We start from the raw sequence: 27,748 nt of genomic DNA, 5'->3' as shown, positions 1-27,748 counted from the left end.
CATTTCACAGACCCTGTGGACGCTGTTGGTGTGAACTTTCCAGTAGATGCAACAAAATTATAAAGTCAAGTATTTTATGGCCAACCAACAAAATGGCAGTTTTTTGGACTACATTTTAAGTGATAATTTAATAATTGTATGTTAACTGTGTTGCAGATCCCAGACAAAAGTAAATGCTGTGGCTTATGACATCTTTAACTGTTAGCCCAGAATGTTAATTGTCCCATCAGCACAACAAATGTGACCTAGTGCTTAAAAGGTGAACTACACTGCAGCTATGTATCTCTACAGTATTACTGTTATTAAAATGCATTTTCATATTGTATGTCTTTAAGGTATTTTCTATTATTTGGACATGTGCAGCCAATTTTGGAGCATGGGAAATTGAAGTAGATAAAGTCGATGGAGGAGGTAAAATTACATTTCCTTAACAATACTGTTACAAATTTTGGGTCTGCCTTAGATATTCTTTTAGATACAGTGATGCTGATCACACTCTCCAGTGAGCTGAAAGCCTTGCAGTCAGATGTGTGCCCCTACAGCTATTTATCTAATTTATATAACGATGTAACCTGAAGGTTTAACAATAGGATCCTTGGTTATGGTGTGTTTTACATTTGAACTTCTCTCGTCCATATCTTTGCAGACTGAGAAACACTTTAGTGAGATGAGCCCTGATTTGAACTGTTAAGCTGTTTTATTTTATAGACAGCTAGTGAATATAATTCATTGAATATAACCTTTGTAAGTAAATCTCACTTTCTTCATTCAGTTTTGCTTCTCTTGAAAATGAGGAAAAAATAAAGGTAATCCACATGCTCTGTCCATCTTGTGGGATGATTTTACTTTGGCAGTAGCTTTCTCTCTCAACAACTGATTAACTGCAAGAACTAACCTCCTCCTGATCTAAGCTCCCAGGCCTTCAACTTGTATTTCTATTTTTTTAAAAAATGGTTGATTGCCCATGTCTCTCTTTTCCCCTCCTTTTCCCACCCTGCATTCATAAGAAAGGAAAGAGCAACGTCTCTGACACATTCCCCCATCGGGCATTTTCTAGTATGCCTGGCGGCCAAACTGACTGTCACCCTCCTAGGAGATATGATCACAAGATACCACGTGCTGGGTTCAATAATTAAACCAGCCCCATCTTAGTGGGTTCTGGATGTTCTGTTAATCCATGCGAGAAGAAAAAATTAAATGCTTAATATCCCCCGTTGTTATGGACACTTCAAAGCTCCTCTCTGAGGTTGCGGCCTGTAGCTTTATAAGTGTGTGCAAATTAACTTTGCTTTAAAGTTTAATTATGCTGTAGCATAATTCATTTTTAAATCTTTTCTGTGAAAAAGATCAAAAATCCCAAAACGTGACAATTACTATTTGCTGAGAACCAGTACATATGTCTTGTCGATTGTCTAGGATGGATAGTACGATTATGCTGTTTAGCTGCTAATCCATCCTGTCCTTTTAAAATCACTTAGTATTCTCGGTGAGTAATCCAGGTAACTATCTTGGCTGTGGTCACAATCTCCATAGTGACTGATAACTTTTAAAAAGAGTTTTGAACTCCCAGTTACTTGTTGAAAGAAGAATGATATCACAAGATTTTACAACCGAAAGCATTATTGACTAAACATTATTTCCTTTTTGTAGGCAACTTATACTTTAAACTATAGAGAGGTACATTCCCCTTTTATACATATCACACATTACACTCTCCATGTAACTACAGTCTTTGTAGCAAACAATTCACAGTTGCTCCCATCTTCCAATGGGTTCCCAAATCCCTGTTTCGCTATGTAGTAGCTTCAAGTAACCATCTCCAAGTGCTTTCCTCAGTTTTTTTGGAGAACTTCTTAAATCCATCACCAACAATAAAGCTTGTCCGATGATCCTTCTTCCCCTGGCCATGCCAGGACAACAGTCTCAGAATCCTTGGAGAGCTGCAGGATGTCTCTCTTTGACTAGAGACCAACTCCCACATCTGGCTGTAGTAGTTTGCAAAGCCAAGCAGCCTCTTCTCTCTGCTGACCACAAAAATTGCTGTCTGTCTGTGATATTCATTGATTTTTTTTAGGGAAGCCTGTAACCTGATCTCAAAAATGGCTTCCTCTACCCTCTTTCCCCATGGCAATGTGAAACATATTAGCCTTGCATCTAGGAATAAATGATGATGAGCTATTCTTGACCCCAATTCTCTTTCACCTTAGAAGTAAATGGACAGTTTACAGCACAACTGTTTACAACCCCTATACTTTCAACACCTTTCTGGGACTTTGGGAGACTCAGAGTCTACTCATTGTAAACTCAGACTGCTGCCATTGTGTCCAAGTGTAAAAACCTTGCAGCTTCACAGTAAAACAATCTAAGCCTCCCTTTGATCGCTAACAATCAAACCAACCACGTCTGCTGTCAGGCAGACTGCAGCAGGGCCCGGGAGAATGTTACTTGCCACTTATGAGCCCAAGCCTGAATTTTATCCAGATCTTGCTGCATCTGGGCATGGACTGTTTCAGTATCTGAGGAGTTGGGAATGGTACTGGACATTGTGCAATCATCAGTGAACATCCCTACTTCTGATCTTATGATGGAAGGAAGGTCATTAATGAAGCAGCTGAAGATGGTTGGGCCAAGGACACTACCCTAAGGAACTCCTGCAGTGAGTCCTGGGACTGCGACGATTGACCTACAATAACCACAACCATCTTTCTTTGTGACAGGTATGATTCCAACCAGTGGAGAGTTTTCCCCCCAATTTCCATTGACTCCAGTTTTGCTAGAGCTCCTTGGATAATATAGTCAGTCAAATGCTGCCTAGATGTCAAGAGCAGTCACTCTCGCCTCACCTCTGGAGTTCAGCTCTTTTGTCCGTGTTAGGACTAAGGCTGTAATGAAGTCAGGAGCTGAGTGGCCCTGTCGGAACCCAAACTGCATCAGTGAGCAGGTTATTTCTGATTACATACCACTTGACAGCACTGTTGACAACCCTTTCCATCGTTTTGCTGATGATCGAGATTAGACTGGAGCACTAATTGGCGGGTTGGATTTGTCCTGTTTTTTGTGGACAGGACATAACCTGGGTAGTTTTCCACATGTTGGGTAGATGCCAGTGTTGTAGCTGTACCAGAACAGCTTGGTTAAAGGCACAACTAATTCTGCACTACAAGTCTTCAGCACTATTGCTGGAATGTTGTCAGAGCCCATAGCCTTTGCAGTAATCGGTGCGTTCAGCCATTTCTTGATATCACATGGAGTGAATTGAGTTGGCTGAAGACTGGCATTAGTGATGTTGGGGGACCTAAGGAGGGGGCCGAGATGGATCATCTACTCACTATTTATGGCTAATGATTGTTGCAAATGCTTCAGCCTTGTCTTTTGCATTAATGTGCTGGGCTCCTCCATCGTTGAGGATGGGATATTTGTGGAGCTTTCTCCTCCAGTTAGTTGTTTAATTGGCCACCACCATTCATGACTGGGTGTGGCAGAACTTTAGACCTGATCCATTGGTTGTGGGAACGCTTAGCTCTGTCTATCGCATGCTGCTTTCCTGTTTAGCATGCAAGTAGTTCTGTGTTGTAGCTTTACCAGGTTGGCACCTCATTTTTAGGTATGCCCGGTGCTGCTCCTGTCATGCCCTCCTGCACTCTTCCTTGAGGGTTGATCCCTCAGTTTAATGGTAATGGTAGAGTGGGGAATATGCAGGGAAATTAGGTTACAGATTGTGATTGTATACAATTCTGCTGCTGATGGCCCACAGTGCCTCATGGATGCCTTGTTTTGAGTTGCTAGATCTGTTTGAAAGCTATGCCATTTAGCACGGTGATATTGTTTCACAACACGATGGAGGGTACCCTCAATGTGAAGATGGGACTTTGTCTCCACAAGGACTGTGCAGTGGTTACTCCTACCAACACTGCCATGAACAAATGCAGCTGTGACTGGTGAGGACGAGGTCAATTAGGTTTTTCCCTCTTATTGGCTCCCTCACTACATGCCACAAACCCAGTCTAGCAGCTATGTCTTTTAGGACTCAGCCAGCTCAGTCAGTAGTGGTGCTCCCAAGCCACTCTTGGTGATGGACATTGAAGTTCCCCACCCAGAGCAAACTTTGTGCCCTAGCCACTCTCAGTGCTTCCACCAAGTGCTGTTCAACATGGAGGAGTACTGATTCATCAGCTGAGGGGGTGGGTGGCGGGCGGTAGGTGGTAACCAGCAGAAGGTCTCCTTACCCATGTTTGACCTGATTGCATGAGACTCCATGGGGTCTGGAGTCAATGTTGAGAACTACTAGTGCAATTCCCTCCTGACTTTATACTATTGTGCTGCCAGCTCTGGTGATGTCTGGGATATTGTCTGTAGGTATGATTATGTCAGGCTAGCTGACTAGTCTGTGGGACAACTCTTCCAATTTTTGCACAAGCCCCCAGATGTTAACCAGGAGAACTTTGCAGAGCCAACAGTGCTTGGTTTGCCTTGGTTGATATCTTGTGATCTGTCTGGTTTCATTCCTTTTTATAGAGGTTTGATACAAATAAGTGGCTTGGCAGGCCAGAGGACTTTTAAGAGTCAATAACATTGCTGTGGGTGTGGATTGTAGGCCAGACCAAGTGAGGATTTCCTTTTTTTTTTAAAAAAGGGACATTAGTGAACCAGATAGACCTTTTTATGGTCGCTATTAAATTTCAGCTTTATTAACTGAATTTAAATTCCACCAGCTGGATTCGAACTCGTATCCCCAGAGCAATAGCCTGGGTCTCTGGATTACTAGTTAGGTGACATTATTACTGTGCCACTGCCTTCCTTACTCAGGTACTCTTTGTGGGGATGTAGTCTAAAGGGCTCCTGAGGTCAGTTAGATGCTAGTTACTGTTCAAAGTTCATCTAGATTGGTAGCTGCTTGCCTTCTCTACTTATTACCTCAGTTTTTTTAAAAAAGTAACTAACTGGGTTTCTTTCTCTTTTTTGGAAGATTGTTCAACTGTGATTTTTCATTTGTCCAGTGTGGAATTAGAAGTATTGATGGATTCTTACAGCAACAATTATTTGTATTTATAGTTATCCAAGAGGAGAAAATAACAAGCTTGTCATTTGTTAGGTATGTGAGAGAAGGGGGGGAGAGAGAGAGAGATAGAGAGATGATAGGAAAGCTGCCCAAAACATGGGAGCAAAATTAAACTTTTTAAGCTTTTACTCAGTTGAGTATTGTTGAAGTGGCAGGGAACATTATTGTGTGAAAGGGGAAAACCAAACTTCTTCAGATATATATAGAATTTCCATTTGAGGTCAAAAGCTAAAATAGTTCAGAAATAAAGTTTGAAAATGAAGCCATCAAATATACCAATAGCAGCTGTTGTTCAGACATTTCAGACACAAAGAAAGTGTCTTTGAAGAATTAAAATAAGATTGTCATTGCCTTGCTGGATGCTTTTCAGGTTAAGATACAAAATTGCAGACATCACACTGAAAGATGTCTGGAGATAAATTCTGGTTTTAGGGAACCTGATAAATGTAAAATAGAACCAACAGCAAGAGTGGATAGACTTGGAATCATAGAAGTTTATGGCACAAAAGGAATCCATTTAGGCCGTTGTGTCTGCCAGCTGAAAAATAGCTATCGATCCTAACCCCACTTTCATCCGCAGCTTGATCGGTTACTGCAGTGGTTCTCAAACTGACCCTGAAGATCTGCAGAGACCTACGGGGGGTCCACGATGCAGGACAAGCCTTACAAGGGGGTGACTGCTCAGGGAACTCTGGATAAATAAGCAATTGAGCGGTGTTTGCAGACGTGATCATGCCTCCCTTGTGTCTGATTCTCTTCATGATCTACTGTCCCCGGGCTCCTGCCAAGGAAAGACAGGCAAAGGCACATGGGACGCAGGGTAATTTGATAAGGTGGATTCAAAATTGGCTTAGTTGTAGGAGGCAGAGGGTGATGACAGAAGGATGCTTTAGTGACTGGAAGCCAGTGTCCAGTGGCGTACCACAGGGATCTGTGCTCGGTCCCTTATTATTCGTCATTTATATAAACGACATAGATTACTGTGTGGGGGGTAGGATTAGTAAGTTTGCGGATGACACAAAGATTGGCTGGGTGGTTAACAGTGAGTTTGAGTGTCTTGGGCTACAGGAAGATATAGACGGGATGGTCAAATGGGCAGATATGTGGCAGATGGAATTTAACCCTGAAAAGTGTGAGGTGATGCACTTTGGAAGGAGTAATTTGACAAGGAAGTATTCAATGAACGGCATGACACTGGGAAGTTCTGAGGAACAAAGGGACCTTTGTGTGTGTGTCCATAGATCTCTGAAGGTGGAGGGGCATGTTAGTGGGGTGGTGAAAAAGACATATGGGACACTTGCCTTTATCAATCGAGGCATAGATTACAAAAGTAGGGAGGTCATGTTGGAGTTATATAGAACCTTGGTGAGGCCACAGCTGGAGTACTGTGTGCAGTTCTGGTTGCCACATTATAGGAAGGATGTGATTGCACTGGAGAGGAGATTCACCAGGATGTTGCCTGGGATGAAATATTTAAGTTATAAAGAGAAGTTGGATAGACTTGGATTGTTTTCGTTGGAGCAGAGAAGACTGAGGGGCGACCTGATAGAGGTGTACAAGATTGAGGGGCATGGATAGGGAGCAGCTGTTCCCCTTAGTTGAAGGGTCAGTCACAAGGGGGCATAAGTTCAAGGTGAGGGGCAGGAGGTTTAGGGGGGATGTGAGGAAAAACTTTTTTACCCAGAGGGTGGTGACGGTCTGGAATGCACTGCCTGGGAGGGTGGTGGAGGCGGGTTGCCTGGCATCCTTTTTAAAAAAAGTACCTGGTTGAGCACTTGGCACGTCATAACATTCAAGGCTATGGGCCAAGTGCTGATAAATGGGATTAGTTAGGTAGGTAGGTCAGGTATTTCTCACATGTCGGTGCAGACTCGATGGGCCGACGGGCCTCTTCTGCACTGTGATTCTGTGATAAGGAACGGCACACCCATCTCACTGATATGTCATCTTAAAATGGTTATTGAAACAATCGTTACATGGCAGCACTTTTATATTATGAGCATTATAAAGTATAATTTAGGTGGGGATCCTTGATTACTAATCCCTTTGAAAAGGGGTTCTTCAGTGACCTTTTGAGAACCGCTGGGTTATCCAAGTACTTTTTAAATGTAATGATGTTTTCTGCCTCTACCACCCTTTCAGACAGTGAACTCCAGGCCCCCATTAACTTCTGATGAAAAAGATTCTCCTCAAATTTCCCTAATCCTTCTACCAGTTACTTTAAATCAATATCCCCCAGTTATTGACCTCTCTGCTAATGGAAATACATCCTACCTATCCACTCTACTTAGGCCCCTTATAATTTTATACACCTCAATTAAATTTCTTCTCTGCCTCCTCTGTTGTCACTTTCCTCATAGCTAAAATTCTCCAGTCCTGGCAACATCCTCGTTAATCTCAACTATATTCTACCTAATACATCTTTCCTGCAATTATTGATCAGAATTGTATGCAGTAATCTAGCTGTGGCCTACATAGTGTTTTATACAGTTCTAGCATAACCTCCCTGCTCTTGTATTCTGTGCCTCAGCTAATAAAGTAAAATATCCTGTGTGTCAACTTATTCAACTTATCTAGCTATCCTGCTACCTTTGGGGTTCTGTGGACATGCACTCTAAGGTTCCTCTGTTCCTCTACACCTCTCAGTAACTTTACGTTTATTGTGTATTCCCTTGTCTAGTTTCTCCTCTCCAAATGCAGTACCTCACATTTCTCTTCATTGAATTTCCATTTGCCACTTTTCTGACCACTTGACCAGTCCATTGACATCTTTCTGCAATTTACAGCTTTCTTCCTCACTCAATCACATGGCCATTTTGTGCATCATTTGCAAACTTCTTGATCTTTCCCCCTGCATTTAACTCTAAATCATTCCTATATACCACAGAAGGCAAGGGACTTTATGGTTCTATGGAACCCTACTGGAATCAGCCCTTCAGCTACAAAACACCTGTCGACTGTTGCCCTTTGCTTCCTGCCACTGAGATAATTTTAGATCCAATTTACCACTTTTCCTTGGAATCCCATGGACTTTACTGACCAGTCTGTCATGTTGGACATAGTCAAAATGCTTGCTAAAATCCATGTAGATTGCAGCAAATGACCTGCCATTATCAACCACCTTTTTACCTTCTCAAAAAATTTTTACCTTCTCAAAAAAATTCAACCAAGATAGCCGGACACTACTTTACTTAAACAAGTATTAATACTTTCCCTCGAGTTTTTTCCAATAACTTTACATAGTGAGAGATAGAAAAGTAAATCTGCAGGGAAATCAGAGATGTGCAAGAAGTATAGTGTGGTGATACTGGGTAATGTTAATTATCCAAATATTGATTGGGATAGTTTTAAAGGGTAAGGAGGTAGAGGAATCTAAAATGTATTCAGGAGAACTTCCTCGACCATTATATTCTGTGTCTAACTAAGAAGGAGGCATTGTGGATCTGTTGCTGTGGAATGAGGTGGACCAAGTGTTTGTGAGAGTATACTTGGATAAAAACGATCATTGTACATAAGGTTTAAATTCGGAATTGATAAGAGCAAAGAAAAATCCAGAGTAGAATTTCTAAATTGGAAGATGGCTAATTTCAATGGGATGAGAGGATATCTAGCCAAGGTAAAATGAAACCAAAGACTGGCAGGAACAGAACAATGGATAATCTTTGTTAGATGTTTCAGGTACAGATTAGGTACATTCCAACAAGGGTGAAAGGTAGGGGAACCAGGGCTCCTTGGATATTGAGATAGAGAATATGATGAAACAAAAAAAAGAGAGGGTGTATGATGCATGTCAGTTGAATTCTTCAAGTGAGAGGCTGGCCAAATACAATATGTTGAGGGGTAGTGGAGAGGAAAATAAGACTGGCAAAGAGAGAATATGAGAATAGAATGGCAGTTAACATAAAAGGGAAGCTAAAAGTCTTCTACCAGCATGTAAATAGTAAGCAGGTAGTAATAGGCAAAGAGGGTAATATGTGCATAGAGGCATAGGGCAAGGCCGGAATATTTAAACAAGTATTTTGTATTGGTATTTACTAAAGATGCTGACAAAATATTGGTAGAAGTGGAAATGGTAGAGATAATGAAACTAATAAGAAAAGCAAGGAGAGAGCATGAAAAAAAGGGTGGCAGCTAACATAGAAGACCTTGGAATTCCCTTTTATAAGCATGTAAATAATAAAAGGGTAATAAAAGAAAAATTAGGGCTGATTGAGAACAAAAAAGGGGATTTGCATGTGGAGGATGGAGAAACAGCGGAGGTATTGAACAAGTACTTTGCATCTGTCTTTACAAAGGAAGAAGATACCTACCCAGGCCGAGGTGAGAGAGGAGGTAACTGGTACACTGGAAGAATTTACGATTGAGGAGGAGGAGGTTTTAGAAAGGCTATCTTTACCTAAAATAGGTAAGGTACCAGGACCGGATGAGATGCATCCAAGGGTACTGAGGAAAGTGAGTGTGGAAATTGCGGAGGCACTAGTGATAATCTTTCAGTCTTTCTTAGACATGGGAGGTGCCTGAGGACTGGAAAATTGTGAATTGTGTAACAATTTAGGAGGAGGTGCAAAAAGGGATGCAAGGATAAAGCTGGCAACTACAGACCAGTCAGTTTGACCTCAGTGGCAGTGAAACTTCTGGAAACTATAGTTTGGGATAAAATTAATAGCCACTTTGACAAGTGTAGGATAATTAAGGAAAGCCAGCAGGGATTCATTAAGGGGGAATCATGTTTAACTAACTTGCTAGAGTCCTTTTTAAGGAGGTAACAGAGAACGTTGATAAGGGAAACACTGATGTGTATATGGATTTTCAAAAGGCATTTGATACAGTGCCACACAACAGAGTTGTGAGCAAAATTCTAGTTCATGGAATTAAAAAGTAGGCACTTGGATAAGTAATTGGCTGAGTGACAGGAAACAGAGTTGTGATAAATGTTTGTTTTTCAGATTGGATGAAGGTTTGTAGTGGAGTTCCCCAGGGGTCAGTTTTGGGACTCTTGCTGTTCCTGTTGTATATTAATGGCCCAGACTGTGGTGTTCAGGGCATGATTTCAAAATTTGCAGATGATACGAAGATTGGAAATGTCAACTGGACATAGATATGTTGGTGGATTGGGCAGACAAGTGGCAGATGAAGTTCAACGTAGAGAAGTGTGAGGTGATCCATTTTGGCAGGAAGAATATGGTGACAGTATAAAATAAAAAGAGAGACTCTAAAGGAGGTGCAGGAACAGAGGTACCTTGATATATATGGACATAGATCTTTGAAGATGGCAGGGCATATTGAGATAGCAGTTAACAAAGCCTATACTATCTTAGGCTTTATTAATAGGGGCATTGAGTACAAGAATAAGGAGGTTATGTTGAACTAGTACAAGACACTAGTTAGGCCTCATCTGAAGTACTGTGTCCAGTTCTGTGTGCCATAATTGAGGATAGATGTGAAGGCATTGGAGAGTACAGAGAAGATTCACAAGAATGATTCTAGGGATAGAGAGCTGTAGCTATGAGGATAGGGAGAATTTAGGACTGTTTCCTGTGGAGAAAGGAAGGCTGACAGGAGACTTGATAGAGGTATTCAAAATCCTGAGGTGTATGGATGGGGTAAATAGTAAGAAACTTCCCACTCAAGAGTGCATCAGGAACTAGAGGGCACAGATTCAAAATAATTGGCAAAAGGAGTAAATGTGATGTGAGGAAAAATTTTTTTCACCCAGATGGTGGTTGGAGTCTGGAACGAACTTCCTAAAAGGGTGGTGGAGGCAGGTTCGAAGTAGGTATTCAAAAGTGAATTGGATTTCTACCTGAAAAGAAATAATGTGCAAGGATATGGGGATAAGGCAGGAGAGTGGGACTAGGTGGAATGCTTTCAGAGCCAGTGTAGATTAGATGGGCTGAATGGCCTCCTTCTGCACTGTAAAGATTGTTATGGATGAAGTGAAAATGGTAATGTGGATAAGTTACCTGGTCTGAATGGCTTGCACCCCAGATTGCAAAGGAAAGTGGAGATAGAGAAAGCAGAAGGACTGGTTATAATCTACCAATCTCCCCTAGATATGGGGGCGGTGCTAGAGGCTTGAGACGTGGTAAGCACGTTCTTAGTAACTACAGGCTGCTCAGTTTAACGCCCATGATGGGTAAGGTTTTAGAAACAATAATCGGGGAATAAAGTCTAAAGGCACTCGGGTTTGAAATAATTAAAGAATTGATTTGTTAAAGGCTGATCAGGCTTGTCCAATCTAATTGAAGTTTTTGAAGTAACAGAGAAGGTTGTTGAAGGGAATGTGATGAATGTCTATATGGATTTTAAGAAAGTTTGAACAACCTAACCTTGTAGCTAAAATTCTGCAATGTGTTTAATTTACTTTGTTTTGACGATTATTCACTACCTTTCTGGTCCTGTGTTTTTGAGGGTTGAAACCTAACACAGCATTATACAAATGGTCCACAATTTATGAATGACTTCTTGTAATATGCACTCCTGGATTACCTTCATTGGGTGTTATAGCAGGGAGTTTAAGACTCCTAAGTCTCTTTCAGCTTTGTGCTTAGGTTTTTCATCATTTTCTGGTCTTCTGTGAACTAGTTGTACAATGCCAACTATGCAGGAACGACTGAGAGTTACAATGTAAAACCATTTTGCAGAGGGTCTGCAGACCAATGGAAAATAGGGGCTGGCTGCTGTTTCAAGATCAACCCTTTTAAAAATAAAATTATAGCATCGAAACTGATGGGGAAACTCAAAAGCAGCCAAAACAACTTCAATCACTGCAATTGGACTGACAATTGCGCTTGAATGGTTCATGTTGTATTTCGCCTTTAAGTGCCTCCGGGTGTAAATCCGGGCGTTAAAAAGCACGTCCGGGTCGGACCGGGCGGAGTACAGCGTCGGTCGTGGGTAAGAAAAAGGTTCAGGGTTTTCTACTGGGATTCATTCAGGGAAACACCCGGGGCTGCTGAGTGGAGAGTCCGTCGGTTACCCCCAGCGAGGGGGAGTATCGGCTGGGGGTCCGTAAAGCGGGTGGTACGTTCAGCCTGGGGACATTGGCCTCTCCGTGGCCGGGATTGTGAAGAGGGTGATAGCGTCCGGTGCGCAGCAGTGACTGGGGAGGGGGGCCGGGGGAAAGCGGGTGTTTCAGTCAGTATTCAGCGATCCGGGCAGCTGTTCCGGGGCGGGGGTTATCCTGGGCTCTACACGGGTGTCTCAAGTGCGTGGGCGGGCAGCGCGTGGTGAGCGGGCGGTCGGTGGCGGGAAGCGCGGAGTGGGCGGGCGGGCGGTCGGTGGCGGGCAGCGCGGAGTTGGCGGGCGAGCGAGCGGCGGTCGGCAAGCGGGCGGGCGATCGGTTGGTTGGTGGCGGGCAGCGCGCGACGAGCCCGCGGTTTGTACCAAGCACGGGCGGTTGTTCCCGGGCTGCGCGCGCGCTGCTCGCTCTGAGCGGGTGGATTGGATCCGGGCGTTCCTCGCTATTGTTATCCATTGTCTCGCTTCTATTTGATTGGCACTTGAACCGACCAATTACAATCGGGTACAGAAGATGGGCGGGTTCTATGAGCGATATTGCGCGCGCAGTGAGTTTGGTCCAACTTGAATCCCTCGCCCGTTTGTAACCTCAGCTGTGCATTTTTATTTCATTTTTGGAGAAAATTATATTTTAAGACAAGGGGGAAAAAAAGCAATGCATTCCCTTCATTGTCCAATTCTGATTTTTAGGGCACCACTTACTCCAAGTACTCCTCAAGTGATTGTTGTTAATATGTGAGTATCAGCAGGCTATTTGAGTGTGGGGGGCATCACAGCAAAGGCAGTCCTGTTCCTCAGCTGGTATCATTAGATTAAGATGGGATTTGGGAACCTGAGCTGAGTTGACATGAATCGGGAATTGTGCTAATTTACCTAACAGCTGATTGATTTACCATTTTTAAAGTGTTGTATGCTTTGTTCTTTTTAAATATAAATTAAATTTATCTTGGTATACTTTTTTTAAGTTAATCTCCTGTAATGTTGAATATAAGGATTTAAGATCAAATAAAGTGGATTTGGAGGACAGAAGATAGATAACCAGATAAAAGCAAAATACTGCGGATGCTGGAAATCTGAAACAAAAACAAAAATAGCTTGAAAAACTCTGCAGGTCTGACAGCATCTGCGGAGAGGAATACAGTTAACGTTTTGAGTCCGAATGACACTTCATCAGATAGACAACCAGATTGTGTAATTCTGAATTAAAGTCATACATTGTCTTTTTTTATAACATTTTCATTTTTTAACATATTAATTAGTAAAACTTATATGGTAGTTTGGTAAGCAAAGAAGTAAAAGTTGATGGAGATTTGCTGTTTCTCTACTGTGTTTAAACTTAGGCACTTTAGCACTATAAGTGGCAAGAGTGTAATTGCAGTGTGATACATGAATCAGTTCCCCCTGTAAATGGGGATTGAAATTTATAATGAAAAGTGATGATGAAAGAAAGTTGTATTTTGCAGACAGAGCATAGAAAAAAGTTTTTTTTAAAAACTCGGTCACTATACTATCCTACATCCTCAAGAATGGGGATGCAACCAGATAGAAATATGGAATCTTAGAACCTTGCAGCAATGACAAAGGCCAATCTTCCCATTGTGCCTGTATCAGTTTTTTGAAAGAACTAACCAATTTAATCCCACACCCCAGCCTTTTCCCCATAACCCTGCAAATTAGTCCTCTTAGAGTACATGTCCCAGTTTCCATTTCAAGGTTCCTGTGAAATCTGCTTCCCCATACTTCAAAGTAGGGTGTTCCAGATTTTAACAGCCCTCCCTGTGGGGTAAAAATATGCTGCTTATTTCCCTTCTAGTTTTGATAATTATTTTAAATCTATAACCTCTGGTTCATGGTGCCCAGTGCAGAGGAAACTATTTCTCCTTATCTGCTCCATCAAAATGCCACATAATTTTAAATACCTTTGTTAAATCTCCCCTTATCCTTCTCCGCTCTAGGAAGAACAATCCCAACTTGTCCAATCTTGCCACGTAACTGAGGTCCCTCATCCTTGGCACCACTCTGGTAAATCAGCTCTGGATCCTATCCAAGAACTTGACATTCTTCCTCAAGTGTCGTGCCCAGAGAATAAACAATACTCTAGCTGAGGCCTAACCAGTATTTTGTAATGGTTTTGCCTGGTTGCCTTGTTTTTATATCGAATGCCCCAATTTACAAAGCCAAGTATCCCATAGGGTTTCCTAACTGCCCTATCAATTTGCCTGGCCAGCTTCTAAATTTGTGAATATGTACTCCCAGGTTGCTCTCATCTTGCAGTTCCTACAAAATAGCATTATTTCAGTTGTACTGGTTTGTCCAAGTTGTTCCTCCCAAAGTGCATCACTTCACACTTAATCCACATTAAATTCCACCTGCCAAATTTGCCAGCCTTTCTAGGTGCACCTGAAGTCTATTATCCCTGCTCTATTTACTACCTTGTCAGGTTTTGTACCACGCACAAAGTTCAAAATTGTATTCCCTATAGCGAAGTCCAGGTAATTTTATATGTAACAAGGAGAGCAATGGTTTTAATGCACTCCCCGGGGATCCCCACTGCATTCTGCTCTCCAGTCAGAAAAACAGCCGCTTGTCGTAATTTGCTGTCTCCTATCCCTTAATTACATAATTAAGATGCTGTATTCTTCTCACTCACAGTAACGAAGCCTTAATGAGATAAAACTAATAGTATTCTCCACATAATAAAAATACAAGTTCCTTTAGCAGTTAGTTGGTGGGATCATGGTATTAATCACACTTCTACAGCATTTACTACCAAATTAAGAGAGCTCCTTGAAGAACTTGCATTTATATAGTATATTTCATGATCTCGGGGCTTCCCAAAGTGTTTTACAACTAATCACGCACTTTTAATGTGTCGTCACTGTTGTAGGAAAGGGGGCAGCCAATTTGTGTACATCAAAGTCCTGCAATCAGTGAGATAAATGATCAGATAAACTGTTTAGTATTGTTGGCCTGGACAATTCTTTGTGGCATGGTTGAACTGAAATCTCAGCCCTTGGTGATCTTGATTCCCAGCAAAGATCTTGGGATTGCAGAGCGAAATTCTAATTTCTACAAGCAAAACTTCAAAATGCATAACTTAAAAAAAAAATTCAAATATAAATTTCATATTCCTATCTGTAAATATAGAAAGTTATTGCATGTATATGAGTAAAGACACTTTAGAAAGGACGTGAGTGTCCTTTATATAGATATAGAGGAGATTTATCAGAATGGTTTCAGAGGTGAGGGACTTAGCTCCAAGGTTAGGTTGGAAAAGCTGGGGTTGTTCTTGTAGCAAAAGAAATTAAGGGGAGATTTGATAGAGGTGCACAAGATTATGACAGATTTGGATAAGGTAGGCAAAGAAAAGTTGCTCCCATTAGCTGATGGTAGAAAGTCTAGGGGACACAGATTTAAGGTTTTTGGCAAGAGATACAGATGAGAGGAAGAACTTTTTACAAAACAAGTGATAATGACCTGGAACTCTCTGCCTATGAGGGTGGTGATGAGAAGCGAAGATGATAAATAATTTCAAAAGGAAATTGGATGGGTACTTGAGGGAAATAAACTTGCAAGGTTAGGGAGATGGAATGGGACTGATTGGATTGCTCTAGGGACTTCAAGGGCCGAATGGTCTTGTAATGACTCTGACTCTATGACTCTGAGTAAATAGGATGCTTGCAAAGGGATCAGATTCAGAATGTTCAGATAGAGTGTAAGAGTTGAAGTTGTTTAAAAGCTCTTGCCACCTCACTATGCATTTACACTATTAATAGATTCTCCCTATTTTTTTAATCTTCTGACTAAGGTGAAGGGATACAAGTAACACTTCCAACAAGAGGAAACTGAAACCTCTGCTTGCCCTACAAAAGCAACCAAGCAGTAAAAGTAATAATATTTCACTTTAGCATTATTGAACTTTCCAACCCTTGATCATATTGGGGTTTCTTTATATTTCTTGAGGTTTTTTTTTTGGAATCTGAACATGTTGTTGTTAGCTGTCACCATTCTGACAGCAGAATTTTTCTTGCATGGTTTTTGCATTAAGGAAGAGGAAGCTGGTGCAGTATGAGGCTAGATCTTCTGGTACATTGAATTATATAGTATCTACAGCACAGAAACAAATCATCTAACCAAGCCGATCTATACTGCCGCTTATGCTGCATCCTGGCCTCCTCCCTTCTCTCTTCATCTAATCCTATCTGCATATCTTTCTAACATTTTCTCCCTCCTCTGTATATCCATCTTCCCTTTGAATCCATCTATACTATTTGCCTCAACTCCTCCCTGTGGTGTTGAGTTCCACATTATTACCACACTCTGGGTATAAAGAAGTTTCTCTGAATTCCCTGTTGAATTTACTAGTGACTATCTTACTAATGTCCTTTAGAGAAGGAATCTGCCATCCTTACCTGGTCTGGCCTACATGTGACTCCAGACCCAAAGCAAAGTGGTTGACTCTTAAATGCCCCCTGAACAAGAGCAATTAGGGATGGGCAATAAATGCTGGCCTAGCCAGAGACGTCCACATCCCATGAACGAATATAAAAAAAAAATTATGGCCCCTAGTTTTGGTATAATGAGGTCAAGCTGGAAAAAGGTGCTTTATTGTGACATGTGGGCCGTAACTTCTGAGCTCCGGGGCATTGTATTGGGGGGCGGTATCCCAAAGATGCGCTAGGGAACCCCCCCCCACACCCGGATGTTCCTAGGTAAGGTTTGCACGGCGATTGCCCAGGAAGCGCAAACTTTCGATGGGCAATTGCCCTTCACTGGGAACCATCCAAAAACGCGATTTAAATCGCAAACTTCGGATGGTTCCACTGTGTTACATCAATACTTACCCGGGGGAGGTGATGGTGTAGTGATATTGTCACTGGGCTTGTACTCTAAGGACCCAGGTTCGAATCCCACCATGGCAGATGGTGAAATTTGAATTCAATAAAGAATCTGGAATTAAAAGTCTAATGATGACCATGAATGTCATGAAAACCCATCTGGTTCACTAATATCCTTTAGGGAAGGAAATCTGCTGTCCTTACCTTACATGTGACTCCAAACCCCAGCCTCTGAAGGGCAATTAGGGCCAGTGGCACCCACATCCCATGAACAATTAAAAGAAAAGAAACAGTTAGGAAAATTAAAATATTTTCTAACTTCTGGGTAACTGTTGTACAGATCCACAGGATGCCCCCACCCCCCCCCCCCCCTGCATTGGATTCTCCCCACCCCCAAGGGACTACACCCCGCAACGGCAACTCCCCAGACTACGGGATTCACCCTGCCCCTTCATCAGGCCTGACTGTCCCCCACCCCCCTCAAGGCGGGACCCGACCCTAACACCCTGCCCCCAGCCCAAGGTTCTAACCCGACCTGAGCCACCCAATCCTATCCAAATACCTTATCAAAGGCCTTTTAAATCTGGCTGGACCTTTAAACTGACCTGGTTTACGGTAGCTAGTGCTGTAAAAAAGGGGGGGGGCCTGGTTTACTTACCTTCAGCTCTACAGCCCTTCAATGCTGGGCCCTGGGGGCACACTGCCCTGCCCAGATCTCACCCGGCCTGAGCCGGAAGGTTGGGTGAGATAGGATTGCCTGTGTTTCATTTTACAGACGTATTTGCATCTGTATGTATGTCAAACATAGCGCTTGATTGGAGATGAGAAAGAACAATAATTTAATCTTTTGGTTTGAATTCAGCAAATAAAATGGTTGCCTTGCTACTGACTCTCAAATGTATGAAATTCTACATTTATATGCCTTGCAGGATTGAATTTATGTTTTTGGAAAAGCAACTTAGTTTGTGTCACCCCATAGAGTCATTATCCAAAAACACTCCTCAAAGAACTTGTTGGTTCTGTTACATTGAAATGATTTAGGTGCACGGCCCACAATCCTGTGTGTTATTGTGTTATTTGTGTTATTGGAGCACTTTCTACGTAAAATGTTTGCTTACGGGTTGGTTTTAAGCAACAATCTTAAAAGTATAGAAAATAGACAGGAACAGGATTCAACTGAGAATTGTTTCTCATGTATAGATTTATTACAAAGCAATGCAGATGGGCACTCTGAGAACCTGGTATTAATATATTTGGTTTAGTAAAGTGGACCTTTTACATCACTCTTCCTTATTGCCTAATACAGATTTTTTTTTTTAAATGTTACTTGGAATGGATTGAGACTTAATTCTGTCATTAGTAAAGTGATGTCCTTCATACCCACAGCAGACGGAGGTCACAGTAGACTGCTCTCAAAATGGAGATCTCCTCTCACCAAGCCCGCTTGCTTCAACAGTTAAATGAACAGCGCAAACAAGAAATGTTTTGTGACTGCAGCATCATCGTGGAAGGAAGAGTCTTCAAGGGCCATCGTAACGTTTTGTTTGCCAGCAGTGGCTACTTTCGGATGCTCCTCCTGCATAATGCACAAGATGTGGGACAGCCCACGGTAGCCACTTTTGACGTATTTTCCGCTGATGCATTTACAATTATTTTGGACTTCATTTATTCTGGGAGGTTGTCCCTCACAAGCCAAAATGTGATTGACGTGATGTCGGCTGCCAGCTATTTGCAAATGACTGATGTGATCAGTGTCTGCAAAAGCTTCATCAAATCTTCTCTGGACATCAGTGAGAAAGAGAGATACTTCAACCATTCCAGTAATAGTGAGAATAAATGTGGGGATATGTCATCTCTGTATACCAGTAACCGTGGTCTGGAAGCTAGCTCTGTTCATGTTCAGAAAAACACAGATCTGGGGGCTATTGTTGGGCACTCCTGGAGAAGCTTCAACTTTCATCAGCCAGTCGCAAACCTTCAGCATTCTCCCAGAGATCAGCTGCCAAACTCTTTCGTCAATAATCGAGCACATCAGGAAATACCTGAACTCTCTGTTTTCAAAGTCAGTAGTCTGTGTGGTTCTGGTGTGACTGCGAGAACATCTGAAAACATAAACACTGTTTCCCAAGCTGAGGAGAAAAGAACGCCAGATTCTGAGCTGAGCGCCCCTCATGTGAGTTATCAGTTCAGGCATGAGCCAGATGTTTTGCCCAGAGACTGGCCATTGCCACGCAGAAACGGTGACTCAATACGGCAACCTTCTCGAGGTAGAGGTCGAAAGGCTGAAGACTGGTATCCTCCAATGCCTACAATTCTGGAAGTTGTGGGTGACTGGAGTGGAGAAGGTGCAGGTAAAAGTGGTGCATGTCTTTCATGTCAGATTGGGGTGAAGGGTACAGTTCTTGGGTGTTTCAATGTCTGGGTATCTTTGTCTCCTTATGTAAAGCTGCTTTATCTAGTCTGTTTATTATCTGAAGACAGTAAACCCCACATATATGAGATCAAATCTGTGTAAGTTCTGGCTGCATGTAGGTATTTCAATAGTTAGTAATTTGAAAGGTACTGTTGCTCATTTTAATTCATGTCTAATAGCAAATTTCAAATGTGCAGGAGAAAAAAATGTAAGATGATGTGTATTGTCCCTTTGAGTATGAATTGAAAAACTGCAAAAGATTGTGATGAGCGTACAAGCTTTGAATGCAGCATCAGGACATTTTCCTTATTCCAATATTACCAACAATTTAAATGCCACTGACCAGCCTTTTTTCTATATAACTTTTATGTTTGCATTCTCTCACCTGGTTATATGCGGATTTAGAACACTGTAAATATTTTAGTGTCTGTATAATTGTATTGAACATTTGCATCTTTTCTAAGGAGACTGCAATATGTTACCAAAAATGAGATTCAAGTGCCCATTCTGTACGCATACAGTGAAACGGAAATCTGACTTGAAGCGACATCTTCGATCACATACGGGAGAGCGACCATATCCCTGCGACTCCTGTGGGAAGAGATTCACACGACTTGAGCATCTCCGTAGCCATGTTCTAACCGTGAGTGTAAAATCTTTTATTTTGAGATTGCAAATTATTTTACTTTGCAATATTAGTTACAGTAGATGCAGCACCTTGAATTACTGTAACTTCTATAGGGCCAATATGTTGTACTATATCATAAGCAGTAAGCTGGAATGGGGAGATGTAATACAGATCAGTACAAGAATGACGACTTGGGTGAAATCAGGCACTGACTTGTGGAACTTCTTATCTCCTTTCATCTTCCTCCTCTCTCTTACAGGGTTTTAAAATCCAAATTTGGTGTGATCAAACTCTACCACATGACTTAATCTTGTTTTTCTCTCCTGCTACTTTCACTTTGATTTCTCAACAAAAAAGCCCTACTTAACATTGTTCATTCATTCTTGTCTGTTCTGCCCTTGGACCGTTGTCTGCTGATATTTCATCTTCAGCCAAGGCAGCAGATAGAGGGGAACACCACCACCTGGAAGTTCCCCTCCACCATCCTGACTTGGAAATATATTGCCATTCCTTCACTGTCGCTGGGTCAGAATCCTGGAACTCCCTTCCTAACAGCACTGTGGGGGTACCTACATCACATGGACTGCAGCGGTTCAAGAAGGCAGCTCACCAACATCTTCTCAAGGGCAACTAGGGATGGGCAATATATGCTGGCCCAGCCAGTGAAGCCCACATCCCGTGAATGAATTTTTAAAAACAAGCCGTTTTCTTGGCTGTTTTTGTGAGTGGTGGTTTGCCATTGCCTTCCACTTTCGGGGGCAGGGAGAGGAAACAGGTCTCAAAACTACCCCAATCGGAACCAGAATTGAAACCATGCTATTGGCGTTATCACATGCAAACATACGAATCAGGAGCAGGAGTGGGCCACTCAGCCCCTTGAGCCTGCTCTGCCATTCAGTAAGATCTGATTGTAACCTCTACCCCACATTCCTGCCTACCCCCGATAACCTTTTACCCTCTTGTTAATCAAGAATCTATCTAGCTCTGCCTTAAAAATATTCAAAGACTCTGCTTCCACCTCCTTTTGAGGAAGACAGTTCCAAAGACTCACCACCCTCTCAGAGAAAAAAATTCTCCTCATTTCTGTCTTAAAAACCTCCCTACTTTTGTAATCAGTTCCCTAGCGCAATAAACGATAATATTCTATTCACTTTCCTAATTACTTGCTGTACCTGCATACTAGCCTTTTGTGATTCGTGCACTAGGACACTTAGATCCTTCTGAACCTCAGAACTCTGCGATCTCTCACCATTTAGATAATAAGTTTCTTTCTCGTTCTTCCTGCCAAAATGGACAATTTCACATTTTCCTACATTATGCTCCATTTGCCAGATCTTTGCCCGCTCACTTAACCCATCTATGCCCCTTTGTAACCTCCTTATGCCCTCTTCACAATCTACTTTCCTACCTATCTTTGTGTCACCAGCAAATCTAGCAACCATATCTTTGGACCCTTCAGCCAAGTCATTTATATAAATTGGAAGAAGCTGAGGCCCCAGCACTGATCCCTGTGGCACATCACATTCTGCCAACCAGAAAATGACCCATTTATGCTAACTCTCTGCTTCCTTTCGCTAGCCAATCTTCTATCCATGCCAATATGTTACCCCCTACACCATGAGCTTCTATTTTCAGCAATAACATTTATATAGCACCTTATCAAATGCCTTCTGGAAATCTAACCTCCACCGGGTCACCTTTATCCACATGTGACTCCTTCAAAGAACTCTTTCCCTTTCACAAAACCATGTTGACTCTGCCTGATTACCTTGTGCCCTGCTTTAACTTATTGTTTTTTATTTGTTCATGGGATGTCACTGGATAGGCCAACATTTATCGCCCATCCCTAATTGTTCAGAGGGCATTTAAGAGTCAACCACATTGCTGTGGTTCTGGAGTCACATGTAGGCCAGACCAGGTAAGGACAGCAGATTTCACCCCCGAAAGGACATTAGTGAATCAGATGGGTTTTATGTTCATCATCAGACTTTTAATTCCTGATTTTTTTTTTATTGGATTCAGAATTCACCATTTGTCATGGTGGGATTCGAACCCCGGTCCCCAGAGCATTAACCTGGGTCTCTGGAATACTAGTCCAGTGAAAATATCACCTCCCCAATAATAATAGCTTCTAACATTTTTCCTGTGACAGATGTTAGACTAACTGGCCTGTAGTTTCCTACTTTCTGTCTCCCTCCCTTTTTGAATAAAGGAGTTACATTTGCTATTTTCCAGTCATAGGGAACCTTCCGCAATTTTAGGGAATTTTGGAAAATTAAAACCAGTGCTGGCCACTTCTTTCAAGATCTTAGGGTGAAGTCTATCTGGACCCAGGGATTTATCAGACCACAGCCTCAACAATTTGCTCAATATCGCTTCCCTGGTGATTGTAGTTTTCCTGAGTTCCTCCCTCCCTTCCATTTCCTGACTTACAGCTATTTCTGGGGTTTTACTTGTGTCCTCTATAGTGAAGACCGATGCAAAATACCTGTTTAATTCGTCCACAATCTCCCTACTTTCCATTATTAATTCTCCAGATGTACTTTCTATAGGACCAACACTCACTTTGTTAACCCTTTTCTTATTTAAATATCTATAGAAACTCTTACTATCCGTCTTTAAATTACTAGCTAGCTTTCTCTCGTATTCTAATTTTTCTCTCCTCCTTAATCTTTTTGTCACTCTTTGCTGTTCTTTATATTCTTTCCAGTCTTCTGACCTGTCACCCATTTTTATTGAAATTATATGCTTTTTCTTTAAGTTTGATACTGTCTTTAACTTTTTTAGTTAATCTTGGATGTTGGGCCCTGTTTAATAGGTGGATATCCACTTACTGAAGCAGGCAGCAGAAGACATTCTGTGAATTATAACTGTTTTATTGTTAAACTATAGTTCAGTAGAAATCCTAGTTTCCACTCTTCCCTTCTGGATCGTTTCCCTGTTCAGAAGCAAAACCCTCCAACTGGTGAAAAACCCAGTTCTTAAGTACAGGCTTCAATGAGCATCACCTGCTCTCAATTCACTCTTAATGGACCTGCATTTCTAACATTGTCAGGCCCTCCCCTTGGAATTTTTCTTTCCCTTTGGAACGTATCTATTCTGTGTATTCTGAAATATCCCTTTAAATGTCTGCCACTGAACCTCTATTGACCTATCCCTTAACCTCATTTGCCAGTTCATTTTAGCTAGCTCCACTTTCATGCCCTCATAATTGCCCTTATTTAAGTTTAAAATACTAGTTTGGATGCACTTGTCTATTTATTTCTATTTGCGCTAGCAGTTCATCTGTTTTGTTTTGAATGCTACACGCGTTTAGATACAGAGCCTTTAATTTTGTCCTTTTATTAGTTTTGTAGCGTCGAGCCTTATCTACTGATTTACTCTTAGATTTGTACACTCTGACTCTTCCTGCCACGGTCTGTTTATCATTTCCCATATTAGTACCCTTCTCTCTTGCCTTGTCTCTGCTCTTTGGTCTACCACATCTTCCCAAATTTGATCTCTTGTTCCCACTATTCAGTTTAAAACCCTCTCTACTTCCCTAGTTATGCTGCCCCAGCACAGTTCAAGTGTAGACCGTCCAACAGTATAGATCCCACTTTACCCAATACTGGTGCCAGTGCCCTGTGAACCGGAACCCAATTCTCCCACACCAATCTTTGAGCAACGCATTCATTTCTCTAATCTTATTTGTCCTATGCCAATTTGCACGTGGCTCAGGTAATAATCCAGAAATTATTACCTTTTGAGGTTCTGTTTCTTAATTTGGTACCTAGTTCCTCATACTGACTATGCAGAACCTCCTTCCTCATTCTGCCTATGTTGTTAGTACCTACATGGGCCACGACCACTGGATCCTCCCCCTCCCACTGCAAGTTCGTCTCCAGCTCTGAGCAAATGCCCCTAACCCTGGCACCGGGCAGGCAACATAGCTGTCTGGACTCTCGCTCCTTGCTTCAGAGAAAAATGTCAATCCCCTCTACTATACTGTCCCCTGCTACCACTACATTCCTTTGTGCTCTCCCCACTTGAATGACTCCTGGTACCACAGTGCTACGGTCAGTCAGCCCATCCACCCTGCAGCCCCCACTCGCATCCAAACAAGTTGAAAGAACCTCAGACCTGTTGGACAATTGCAGAGGCTGATACTCCTGCCACCTGTGTCCCCTTACCTGCTTTAACTACAGTCACACCCTCTTGTCGCTGACCACCTTCCATATCAAAAGACCCTATCCTCACAGGTGTGACTGACTCCTGGTACAAAGTGTCCAAGTAACTTTTCCCTCTACCTGATGTGTTGCAGTGTTTGCAGCTCAGCCTGACTCTGAGCCAAAGCTTCTCAAGCCACAGATGCTGCAGATGCGCTTGCCCTGGATAACATTGGTATCCAGGAGCTCCCACATGTTGCAGCCATGACACATCACCTGTCATGCCATACTTATATGCTTTAATTAATTATTTAATTCCATTATTTATTTTCTTTTATATAGTTAATCTTATCACAAATTCCTGTACTATTTTAAACCTTGGGAATAGAATAGACCTTGCCCACCTACCAGATACTCACCAAACAGCTAGCTTCTTCCCTTGTAGTAGAGCAAGAAGCAGTTCCTACAGGGTGAAAAAGTTAGAAAAAGCAAAGGAGCACATCCCTTCCCTCCTCACCGAATTCCCTCAGCTCACCAAACTCTCTCATTCCATTGAGGTCACACACTCAGTGAACCGCATGCTAGCCATCTAGCCAACTGAGTTGACCGGACCCCTGCTTAACATTACTATAATCTGTTATTTTGTACGCATATATAAATTCAGTATATGTCCATTAGATTAGATGATTTATGATTAACTAAGAACTTCTGAAACTGGTAGAATTCTGCTTTTATTCAACCTTTTGCGTTGTGTTTCAAAGTTGTGGTTCTATATGGTAGAGCTAGTCCCATTTAGCAGGGATGGAATTGAACTTGAAAGCTAACTTATTGATTACAAAAAAGAGAGATCCCACTGTTGCATTACTGATGAGTTTGAGTGCTTAACATGGTCAGTGGGTGTTATTTACATCCATTACATATTTTCTTGGAAACACGTCACTTTGCGTCCCCACCCCCTAAAATGTTACAATTTGTATAATGGAGCTGAAGTTATCGTGAACAATGAGCCTATAGAATGGTAACAGCACAGCTGTGACCATTCGATCCATTGTGCCTGTGCTGGCTCCTTGGTAGAGCTATTAAATAGTCCCACTTTCCTGCTCGTCTGCACATCTCAAGATTTATTCCCTTTAAGTATTTGTCTTGTTCCTTTTGGAAAGTTAATTTTGAATGTGCTTCCACCATCCTTCTAGTTCACAACAACTTGCTGCATAAAAAAAATGCTTCCTCATGTCGTCTCTGGTTCTTTTGCTAATTACCTTAAGTCAGTGTCCCCCTGTTACCGAACATTCTGTTACTAGATAGGGGTCTTGACCAATCACTGATATTAAGTATAGCTTTAGTTTCACTCGTGTTTATATTTTGTTTGAACTTTTCCCAGATCCACAAATCTGGGAAGCTTGTTATCTGCAAAGTCTGCAGGAAGCCATTCACTGGAATTGCAGCTAAAATTGTGCAACATGATGGCAAGTGCTTTGGGCTGTGCAATAACTGTGCATGTCTGATGAACTCTGGTCATGATGATGAGCCTATTGATCTGGATGCGCAGCCGGACCAGGATTTGGAATTTCAGGAAAGTGACAAAGAATCTGGATGGATGTCCACTGAACCAGATGGGGAGACTGAGATCCTGAGCTCAGGAGGAGAAGGTCCAGGAAGTAACGAAGTTCATGTAGTTCAAGAAATCCTAGACGATGCAGATGAAAAAGCCCAAATTTATGAGAAAATTGAGAACAGTGACTGAGTAAACAAATTCTATGCCAGTTCGTTTTTTTTTAAAAGAAGGTAGAGGGGTTCCTGAGACGTGTTCCAGCAATCTCTACATTTCCTTGCCTCTTAAAATTTTGAAGGCAACAATTGTGATAGTTTATCATTCCTGTTCAAGAGGATGTGGGGTTAATTCTTATACAAAATGTCCAGTTACAGTTTTAAAACTTAATTATTTTAGTGTTACATGATGAACATATGCTTTTTTAAAAAAAATTATAAGGCATTCAGTCCTACAGCAGAGAACCTCTTGGCCAGTTTTTGTTTGTTAAAGAGAAAGTTGTTCTTAGGGATTTGATCTGAAGAAATCTCTCCTTGGGTTTCTTTCATGCTGTAATATTAAAAAAAAAAATCAGTTGCCAAATGTGCAGTCCACTTTGTAAACTGTCCTATATCGTATTGTACACAGGCTGAAGGTATTCAGCAGCAACATTTTGTACTCCCAAGTGGTCCTGGGATGTGAGCATCACTGACAAGGCCAACATTTATTGTTGTTGAGCTGTGTTAATAGACATGAATAAATATTAAGCCCACGTTTTGGCTTGTTTTAGAAATGCAAGAATCTGTAGAAAGAAAAAGGAACATATTACTATCAAGCTAATTCCAACTAGTGTAATGGTGCTGCAGGCAGCCCCAGTTTGTTTGTCCATCAAAATCTCTGTCTGATTGATCATTCAGACTTCAGGTATAAACTCTCAATAGCAGGAGTTAAAATAAACCACATTTTGATTTGCTTATTGTTGTTGCCAAGTTAAACTTTTTTCAGCATACTCTTTCCAAAGGTCCACTTTGCTTGAAACCACATTATTTGCTTTTTGGTTATGTGGAATCTAGGGAATTAGCACCCCATGTCATTATCTATTTTTATTCCTCAGTTTGTTGAAGTAAATAACCTTCATTCTCTTAGGCTCGTTGATCTTTAGTTAAAAGATCTTCTTTGTCGTTCTCACATTAAGATATATGGAAGATTATAAAATGTCGTCAGTGTTTGGACTTCTTGGAATTCAGAATTGTCCTATTCACACACAATAATACAGCACCTTTAACAAGGTAAAACCAATATTCTGTTTGCCCTAGTAATCAGTAACTCATTCTACAAAGATTACCACTGCCCTCAACCCTAGATCATGAAGAGAAATTATCAACCACTATCTCCAGCTCCAGATGTAGAAGATTGCTAGAAATGGCCTCTCTGACTGCATGCCTAAGCTTCAAATTATAATGTACATTCAAACACTTTGAGCACCAGTATACAGTGTCAACCCACTCACTGGATGCCTTCCATGACCAGTAGAGGATATATGTTTTGTATTATTTATTAAATAGCCTTGGTGCCAAGAGGACCCAATTCATAAAGCTGTGTGGAAAGGAAGACACAGAAATTGCTTTCAAATGATCATGGATTAAAATGTCACGGTCCACATTTTTAAATAAAACTGACCCAGAATAGTTATGTGTTATTGAAATGAATGGATTTTTAAAAAATGTATTTTAAAAATGTTTGCTTGGATTTGTTCTGAAAAGAGCTGATAAGCTTGCTCACTACAATTTGGTTTACTACTCTGTATGACTGTGTTTTGTTCTGAATTGAAATATTCAAAATTAAAAGGAAGGTTCTGCTGTGGGACTAATTATTTAATTTAGGTATGGATCGAGTGGATGATATGTTTTAAGTGGTTACATACATATGAGTTTAATAGCTGAGACTCGTAATGCATTATATTAGCTTTAGAACAGCAGTGTTTTTAAATCATGTCCAAGTTGTAAGTCCAGAGTGATTTTCTTTGTACTTTGGGGACCAGGAAAAAAATCTGTTTATTCAACCAGAGTGTAAATAACTGAGTAATGAAAATAAAATGGAACACTTTTCACAAA

The 27,748-nt window shown here is 41.5% G+C and overlaps 1 protein-coding gene across 5 annotated transcripts; it reads left to right on the top strand.

The window, feature by feature from the left end:
• The first annotated feature begins 21 nt into the window (after nt 1-21).
• On the top strand, nt 22-27,748 carry LOC144695928 (zinc finger and BTB domain-containing protein 8A-like). 5 transcript variants are annotated; one of them, XM_078567022.1, is made up of 4 exons: nt 22-411; nt 18,307-19,268; nt 19,795-19,973; nt 25,488-27,748. In XM_078567022.1, exons 2-4 carry the CDS (start codon nt 18,335-18,337, stop codon nt 25,848-25,850), a joined length of 1,476 nt encoding a protein of 491 aa, XP_078423148.1. In that variant the 5' UTR covers nt 22-411; nt 18,307-18,334; the 3' UTR covers nt 25,851-27,748. The 5 variants fall into 5 exon arrangements, with proteins under 5 accessions (XP_078423148.1, XP_078423143.1, XP_078423145.1 ...); XM_078567017.1 differs by having other exon boundaries at nt 18,304-19,268; XM_078567019.1 differs by lacking the exon at nt 22-411 and adding an exon at nt 11,913-11,956 and having other exon boundaries at nt 18,304-19,268.

The sequence above is a fragment of the Cetorhinus maximus genome, chromosome 21 (assembly GCF_964194155.1).
Source record: "Cetorhinus maximus chromosome 21, sCetMax3.hap1.1, whole genome shotgun sequence".
Lineage (NCBI taxonomy): Eukaryota > Metazoa > Chordata > Chondrichthyes > Lamniformes > Cetorhinidae > Cetorhinus > Cetorhinus maximus.
Note: the sequence above shows the minus strand (reverse complement) of the source record. Positions and strands in the feature narration are given on the sequence as shown.